At 40.0% G+C, this 9184-nt stretch overlaps 1 protein-coding gene across 1 annotated transcript; it reads right to left on the minus strand.

Annotated features, from left to right (window-relative positions):
- Nucleotides 1-202: 202 nt before the first annotated feature.
- Nucleotides 203-8480, minus strand: LOC6641304 (probable ATP-dependent RNA helicase CG8611). The gene is made up of 5 exons (XM_002064003.3): nt 8333-8480; nt 6488-8277; nt 5994-6421; nt 679-868; nt 203-613 (listed from the first exon to the last, which is right to left on the minus strand). The coding sequence occupies exons 1-5, from the start codon at nt 8384-8386 to the stop codon at nt 322-324; spliced, it is 2754 nt and encodes a 917-aa protein (XP_002064039.1). The 5' UTR covers nt 8387-8480; the 3' UTR covers nt 203-321.
- Between the last annotated feature and the right edge of the window lie 704 nt (nt 8481-9184).

The raw sequence follows: 9184 nt of genomic DNA on the forward strand, positions 1-9184 counted from the left end.
AAGGATGTGTGACAGATGTGTTCAATGCATTTTTTTGTGAATTTATAATTCTTCTATTCTATTTTTTGTTCTTCTTTTTCATATATGTTTTTTTTTTTTTTTTTGGGTTGTTTTAAAACTTTTAAATACATTTAAATTTTCACTTTTATAGTGTATGAAAAACTTCGTTATTGTAAAAGTTTTTATAGTTTTATATTTGCTGTTAGATTTTCATTTTTGCTCTTGCAATTTTATTTTCGATTAAATGCTTGAACAGACATCAAAATGCTCCTCAAATCAGGATGACGATGATGTGGATGTGAATGGGGATGTGGATGATGGCTACTGTTTGCGCCTCTTGGGCTGTCCCGCTGTTGGTAGACCACTATCAAACTCGGATATATTCAGAGCACGGGATTTGCTTAGACTTTTCATGAAACTGCTGCGCCCGATACCGACACCGCCACCGCCTTCTCTTGGTCCTGGTCCTGGTATTTTTCCAGCTCCTGCTCTCGTTGCTCCATCTCCTCGATTTTCATTGCTCTGTTGCTGCATTTGACGCACTTCACCATTTACCGTTGTGGTAAAGAGTCGCCGCTTATTGCGTTTCTGTTGTTGCATTCTCTCGGGATCTCTGTAAAAAAAAAAAGAAGTGATTGAAATGGAATTCGATATAGAATGATTGTGAACTCTATTTACCTTTCTGTATAGGTTAAACGATTGGTTGGCGGTGCTGGTTTAGGTGCTGCATGTTTGCTGGCAAATTTAGTCGGTGCCTCTTTCAGGGCAAAACTTTTGGCAAAATGTCCCATATGAGCGATGCGTACATTAAATATGGGTTTCAGTTCCTTGGGAAATGTCGAATAGAACTTCATCCATGAGACAAAAGCTGTAATGAGAAACAAGAGACAGAGACAAAGAGCGTGTGTGAGAGAGATGGAGAGTGAGTATGGTTTTAAGAATTGGAGTTGGAGTTGTGGAATGGTAAATTGGTAAGCATGTTAATGCTTTCAGAATTAATTGATGTACTGGCTTAAGTGCCTGCTACCGTGTGTGTGTGTGTGTGTGTGTGTGTGTGTGCGGCATTCATTACAAAATAAATTTGTTAAAATGACAAATGAGCAATGTCAGCAAAGGATTTCACATTGCCATCGCTGTAGTCGACGTCGTTCTCGTCGTCGTCGTCGACGTCGTCTATTGTTATTATTATTTGCCTTGGTTGTGGGCATGTCCTTGCTAATTACGCAGCACTTATGCCAAGGCAATGCCAAATTATACAACAATGATATCAAATTACCAACTGCGGTTGTCAGCCACCAAAATAGGAGAGAAAGAAAAATAACAGCAACAACAACAATAACAAGCCACAATTGTTCACCCTGTTGGTGTGTCTGTGTGTAAGTGCGTGTGTGTGTGTGTGTGTGTGTGTGTGTGTGTCTACCCTGTTTCACTGATAAACATCTACTGAAAAGTATCAGAATGCTATGTAAATTTGATGTGAAATGAAAAATGCTATGGAAATTGGTAAAGAACCGTAGACAGATGTCTATATGTAGATGGAAGAGAGGAGGAGGGTGGCGACCAACCAACGGAATTGACAATAAAAATAAAGATACAACACACAAGGTACAAGATAAAGTCACCCAACAGGGTGAACAATTTATTTTTTAATCGTTTAAAAAAAAAAAAAAACTACCTTTCAATCGTTTTCTAAATGCAGCTACACAAATTGTCAGCTTTTCAAATATTTTACAACCAATTTTAAAGGCATCCTTAAATGGGACTTCAAGCATCAAAAAGTTTTGTAAGCCATCCAATTTCAGAGTTAAGAAATCATATATAGAAATCAATATGTCCAATATTTTGGGATTATATAACCCTTACAAATTTGGTTTAAGTATTCAATAAACGATTAAGAGATATATTTCAAACGAATGATTCTGATTTAAAATTATCAGAATTACAGATTTCCAAATCAGGAGATCAGGAATTTTTCAGTATAATTTTTGAATAGTTCTAACTTCTTGGCGGATCTAGTACTGTGAAATTAGAGAAATTTGCTTCGAGGATATTTACAAAATATTCTAAATTTTGCGATATATTTATAAAGGGAATTTTAAGCTCAAATCCTTTAAGGTAAAGATTATCCGATTTACAACATTCAAGTTAAATTTTCAAGTCGAAATCAATCACATAAACAACATAAGAAGAAGAAGGTATTAATTAGTTTTCATACCAACCACATATTAGAGTTAGAAGCCACAAAACCGACAATTCTGAAAACCCTTAAACTCCACTTCAACTAGAGAGTGTAAAAGAGAGAGAGAGAGAGAGAGAGAGGGAGATAGAGATTCCTGCCCAAGCAATTAACTATCCCCCGCCTCCGCCCCCAAATAAGCTCCAGACGTTTTGGATTCTGGCGCATCCGATCTGTATCCGTATCCGTATCCTTAACTTGGCTTCGTCCCTTTTTTGTGTGCACACTAAAGAGAAACACTGAAAAGTCAGCACGACGTCAGCCCTGTGTGTCTTTTGGGGCTCTGCTTAATTGCCGCAAATGCGATTATAGTCAAGTAGCTGGCTTACACAGAGAGAGAGAGAGAGAGGGAGAGAGAGAGAGAGACGGACAAAGACTAAGTGAGTGAGTGAGAAAGACAAAGAAAACAAAACAAAAAGTATCACAGGGACCGGATGTTTAGAGAACGTCTGCAAGCCGGAAGTAAGCGTATAAAATAAATGTCATTCGAGACTTGCGATTATTCTCATCCTCCCACAATCTTCCACCGCCACCCTCCTCTCCCCACCATTCACAATCCTCAATTCCAATTCCAATCCCAATTTGCAACCACACAAAAACCGCAGAAAATGGCTTTTTATGCCACTTTCTTCCTCCGTTTCAAATATATATGACCGGAATGGATGGCTAGATGGATGGTTGGATGGATGGATTGGTGGATAGAGGGTGGCTGACTAACTGACTGACTGACTGGCCAAGGTGGGTCGGACGCTGGTGGGCGGGGTTGTTGCGCTTTTGGGCTTAATGCTCACATCAACGGCTCAAGCGCGTGTCCATGTGGTTTTTGTGTGCACCCACACAAAGAGCGCAAGAGAGAGAAAGAGACAACTTTTTTCATTGTTTTGTGTGGGTGTGGGCGTGGCAAATTGTTGTGATTGTTTTTCACATTTTTGTTTTGCGCCCTTCGCCTTTTGTATTGTTGTTATTGTGTTGTTAATTTAAGGGTCGTTGCCTGATTTCAAATGGTTTGAGGCTTAAGGTTTTCTTTTTTTGTTGTTGTTTTTGGGGGATTTTGGCAAGGATTTTTGCAAGGTTTGTGTGTGTGTGTGTGTGTGTGTGTGTATTGGGCATGAATTTAGTTTCTATGACTTGCCTAATTAGTTTTCCCCTTAATTTTCTTGTAGATTGAACTTAACATTCCATTCAAAAAGTGAATTTTAAGTAACAAAAATAGTTTCAATTACTCCAAACATTCGCTCTCTCTCTCTCTGGGTCTCGCTTCTCTTGCTCTTTGGTGCTTGAAGAATTCTTTAGAAATCCTTTTGCCGTTTTGCCTCCATTTTGTTTCGCTCCCCTTGGACTTGTTCTTTTCTCGTGTCCTTTGGACTATCTTTTAGGTGTATCCTGTTGTCTTTCCTAACAGCCTTGCGCTGGTTTGTACTGGGTTTTGTTCAAGCGTAATACTTTTTAATGGCCTTTTGATTGGGCGAACAAACGAGAAAAGCCGAGTCATAGTACAGAGAGTATCGAAGTAGAGAGTGTAGAGCAATTGCATCATCATCATCATCATCCATTTCGCCCTCCTCCTGGTGTCCTCCTTAAGTTTTGCCAAGTGGCTTCCTGCCTTGACGCTTGACTCGGCGCTTAAGTGCAATTTGAGTTGCCATTTTCAACGGTGCTTCTCTTCCTTCAACCATCTACCAACTTTCATTGCCCTTCTCTTTACGTTTATCTTTCTTTTTCGTTTTTTTTTGGCTTTCCTTTCTTCGTTCTGAGTTTAGAGTTGGTATGTATTGGCCATTGTTTTGTAGTTGCCTTGAAAATGCCATTTGGGTATTACAGTTCAGTTTCCGTTTCCTGTTTGAAGTCGCCAGCCATCTACCAAAAGTCGATGATTCATTTGCGTTTATTTTCTATATGTACATATAGTTCTTATTTCACTCTGGTCAGTTTCACAAACAGAGAGAGAGAGAGAGAGAGAGAGAGAGAGAGAGGGAGCGAGGATGTAAGTCTCGCCTGATGTTTCAATCAAAAGCGTGTAAATGTTAACTCCATTTTCTAACCTTAACAACACGGCAACCCTTTCAATTTAATGGTTAGCTCTCGAGTCTCTTACAGTGGGAGACAGTGGTCAAAAGAGGGGCAGTGCCAGCCTTGGTAACATCTAATTAACTTTATTTTTTCTATCTCTCTCATTCTCTTTTTTATTTTTTTTTCTTTCTTAACCAACCCATTACTTAAGACACTTGGGAAAAGCAAATATACAAAGTGGGAAAGGATTACAACGAATTAGCCATGCTCTAAACAAACATTAACAATCTTTTTGAAACACTTTTCAAATTAAAGAAAATTTATGCAATTATCATCTTTAGTTATAGATAAGTAACTGATAGTAATTTCATAGCTCAACTTTTGATTGGTATTCCCTCCGTGTCTTGCAAAAGAAAAGGTTGTAATATCTTTTATACTAAATCTATAATGATGGATTTTCCAGTAATTTGCCGAAAAGATTTCCAGAACTTGATCCTTAAATATACAAATTTGTTTTTTCAAAAAGTAAATAAAAAATTTTCATTAATATTTAGAAACCAAATACATTTTTTAAGTGGATTTATCCTTGACAATGCTCTACCCATTCGGAGTGGGAAATTGACCATTTGAGAGGGAAAACTCGTTTTTTGGATATAGAAATTTCAGCAGTTCGTGGTTTATCCAAAAACAAAAGATGTTTTAACGCACAAATTCTCAAACACCCAATTCAATCGAATATTAAAAATTAATTAAGCTATTCGAACAAAAGAAAAACGGAGTCTCTAGTCTCTTATCTCTACCTATCTAACTGAATTCTAGAAAGTTTTTTAATGGTAGACATCAAAACCAACTGAAACCGAAAAGGGAGCAAACCTCTAGGTGATATTTAAGACGAGGTGAGCGAATTTTGCTTTGATATCAAGTGATTTGGATCAATATAATATGGAAAGAATTTTAGATATTTTCTCAAGTTACAAAATTCTTTGATTCGACAAGATTAATGTATCAATATTTGATCTTTTAGATTGACAAACTTAGCTTTGATCAGTATTAGGATGTTAGGGAATTAAATTTCGCTGATTTTATGTTGCAAATTGTTCAACATTTTCTTTGCTATCGACATCAGGGATAATTTTTAATAGGATACTCTGCGAATGGCGGTTCCCCTCCTCCAGCTCCTGCTAAACCGACTAATGAAACAGCCTGGCCGATGAACGGAGTCATTTTCTCGTTCTCTCCTCTTTTTTTTTTACTGACGGTTTGTGATTTGACAGACAGACAACACGCAATCGAAATTAACTTTAAATATGAAATAATTTCTGTGTTTTTAACGCGTGTCCGCGCCGCGCCGCACCGCACCGCGCCGTGTCTAGGACCGAGTTGTGTCAGTGGGCGTTTTTAAGGAGGCGTGGCGCTCACGTCGAAGTTATAATTGGAAAAATAGCAGAGAGACGGCAGTCTGTTGTATTTCCATTCATATTTTCCCCATTTTCCGCTGTATTTCTTGTTTTTTTTTATGTACTCGTCTTTTTTTTTTTAACCCCTTTTTGAGTTGAGAATTGTGTTGTAAAAAATCCTAATTACAAAGTAAATGTCCTTTGGTGAAAGGATTAAATTGGTAGTTTGTACAAGAGCCCTTTTTAGAGTTGGAGGCAATTGGAAAAGTGAGTGCCATGGGAACTAGCCAGAAGAGGGAGACAGACAGACAGAAAGACAAACCAATAGATAGATGTGGAAGGAGACTTACCCTTGCAGGACTTGTCATGCAATTCCCGATCATCCTCGAGAAGTGTCTGAAATTTATGCTGCAAATTGGAGGCCGCCTCCTGCACAGTACGCGCCTCATCGTCGCGAGGCAAAAGGGCCTGCAAATAGGCATACATATCACCCTGCTGAATGCGTATCCTCTTCTTCTCCAGATGCCGCACAAACTGAGCCTCGCTTGGGGCCAAAAAGAGCACGGCTCTACCCTTGCGTCCGGCTCGTGCGGTTCGGCCCACACGATGGACAAAATCAGCGGTTGTCTGCGGTGGAGTGTACTGGATCACAAGTTTGATATCGGGCACATCGATGCCACGTCCGACAACATCGGTAGCCAACAGGACACAACTGGGACACTCGCGGAAGCCATGAAAGACGCCCTGGCGTTCTGTTTGTGTCATGGAACCATGTAATCTGTAAAGCATACATTAAATTCTCTTAAAATTATTGTTTCTAGATAATGCTCATGCTGGATCCTACTTGAAGAAACGTAGTCCCTGCAACAGGGGCCTTCCCTCGTCATTGTCATCGTCGTCGTCATCAGATTTTTCGTCATCCTCGTCAAGAACACGCTGAGTTAGAGCCTCATTGAGCATATCATGATGAAAGTTAACCATTTCCGTTGTGCTCATAAAGATAATTGCTTTAAATTGCTTTGGACTAGCTGCCAGCTCCTTGGCCAGCAACGCTGAAATGGCCACCAGGCGTAACTTTGGCGGCACAACAATATAGCTAAGATGCAGATTCTCTGGTATGCTAAGCACTCCGGTTACATCCTCCTGATATTCGCCTAGACCATCATCACCCAATTGCGCCTCAATGGACTCTTTTTGGTAGCCGCTTTTGCCATTTAGGGCCAAACTGGCGGCCTCATCGCTATTGTCAATGTAGAGCGGCTCCTTGAGCGTAAGCCCGGCCAACTGTTGGACTTGTGTCGTTAATGTGGCACTTAGCAGGAGACGCTGCATCTTGGTGACTATCTCATTTTCAGCTCTTTGCTTATCTATGGCCTCGACCAGCTGTTGGACATCGCGTTCATAGCCCAACTCTAGCAGGCGATCGGCTTCGTCGAGAACAAGAAACTGCAACGATGTCAACTTAAATGAAGCTGTGTGCAGGAGATGATCAACTAGGCGGCCAGGTGTGCCCACCAGTATATTGATGCCCTTCCTAAGGCGAGCCTTCTCACTCTTACGACTCTCGCCGCCTAGCAATGACCCTGGCACTATCCATGTGTAGGGTTTCACTAGCTTCTGCAAGAGCTCATATGTCTGCATGACCAATTCTCGTGTGGGTACTATAACTAGAGCCATTACACCATCGGTACGCTTAATTTTGGGCACTTGTGCCTGCAGTTTTTCGACTAAAGGTAGGGCATAGGCCAATGTTTTGCCTGATCCTGTTTGGGATCGTACCAGGACATCTTTGCCAGCCAATATATGTGGTATGGCTTTCTCTTGCACTGTCGTCAGGTCGCGTATGCTAAGTAAATCCTCTAGATTCTTCACCGCATGCGGATGCAAGGGCAAACTTTTCACTTTACTCGTTGAGAATATTGTCTCTTTGACTGGCTTAACGGCACGTTGGCCCAATTGCTGGAGCGCCTCCACATCACTCTGATCGAAGAGACCAATTTTTGGTGTACGAAATCGATTCGTTGGTTTTGGCTTTTGTGTCTCCTCCTTGTTGGATTCGGTCTTCTCCTGTTGCTCAACTTCCTCAGCTATCTTATTCTCTGCATGTTTCTCTATGACTTCCTCGTTCAGTTTCTTTTGTCGTCTTTGTTCATCCATTTCGGCCTTAAACAAATCACCGGGTCGTGGCAATTTATTGGGATTCTGTGGTCGGCGCTGAATGCGCTTCAATTGCTCGTCCGTTAACTTGACCAACGGCTGCTGGCCACGCTTTTTCTGACCCAGGCGTTCGGCTCGACTCAACTTGGCCTTGGGTTTCTGGCCCACCAGAGAAGAGATTTGAGGCTGGCTGGTGGTCACATTTATGATCAGATCCTCACCGTGTGTCTCAGCGGGTTTGGAAATCTTCTTAATCTCTGGAACTTTTGGTGTTGTCGACACATTGAACATTAAGTCGTCTCCTGTGCTGGGCTTGAGTGTGGCACTGGGCGTAGAGGTGGTGGGTAAACGTCTTCTCCTCACTACTATAGCCTTTGCCTTGGGCTTATCCGCCGCATTGAATTGGAAATCAAAATTCTCATTAGCTCCTCCACTGGGCCTGACAACACGTTTCTGTATTGGCGTCTTGTTTGGAGGCTGCAAGGGATTTTAGTTTTTAGATAAATGAAATCCTTTGTTCCTTATCACTCACCTTTTTATCATTTCCTGGTCTCACATTTACATTTAGCATTAAATTATCCATCATTCTGTGGCAGTTTGGCAAAATTTAACTGCCAACGGAATTTGTAAATAAAAGAAAAACGTGCGCGGCCTGATACCACAGCACAGCTGTTTGAAACAGTGTTGAAAAACGCCTCCAATAACTGATGCAGATGACGCACTGAGTAAATCAATTTTACAGAGCGAACCAGTTCCAAACTCAAGAAATAAAACACTTGGAAAGTATTTCAACTAAGTATGTTTAACAAAAACTCACCTTAAAATTCAATAACCAATTTGTTAACAAAAATTTGTTTATGTTCTAAGCCCAACTAATCCATATGAACCTTTAAATTAGTTCATTATTTAAAGGAACCACAAATGCATGCCCAGCTAACACTGCAGCAACGCTCACTACTTGTTGTTGTCAGTGTTGAAAAATTCGTTCAGTGTTGTTGGCGCTTAAAGTGAGCGGCAATTTCAAATCAAATATTTAAATCAACCTTTTCTTCACTTATTTGTATTTATTATGTATACGTTTAATACTTATATATATATATATTAAATGTTCATATACTTATTCGAATGTAAATATTTGGCAAATTCAGTAACATTTTCTTTTATTTTAATTGATTAATTTATAAATAAATTAACAAAATTGTATGCAAAAAAAAAATGTATTTCGACATTTGCCCTGGGCCAATGTTGAATGCGTGTATTTATGTATATATTCGTGTGCGTGGGTGGGTTTTGGTTTTTTGTTTTTTGTAGTTGTTTTTTTTTTATTATTTTTTCGATTCTTTGCCGAGGTACATGTAGTATGTACATACATATCTATCTATTC

This window comes from Drosophila willistoni, assembly GCF_018902025.1.
Source record: "Drosophila willistoni isolate 14030-0811.24 chromosome XL unlocalized genomic scaffold, UCI_dwil_1.1 Seg141, whole genome shotgun sequence".
Classification (NCBI taxonomy): domain Eukaryota; kingdom Metazoa; phylum Arthropoda; class Insecta; order Diptera; family Drosophilidae; genus Drosophila; species Drosophila willistoni.

Bases quoted from the DNA above. Each gene is read 5' to 3' on its own strand.
- LOC6641304 (XM_002064003.3), bottom strand. From the start codon at position 8,386: ATGATGGATAATTTAATGCTAAATGTAAATGTGAGACCAGGAAATGAT. The intron at 8,278-8,332 runs GTGAGTGATAAG...AATCCCTTGCAG, and splicing joins GACCAGGAAATGATAAAAAG to CCTCCAAACAAGACGCCAAT. The intron at 869-5,993 runs GTAAGTCTCCTT...TTCTCATTACAG, and splicing joins GCATGACAAGTCCTGCAAGG to CTTTTGTCTCATGGATGAAG.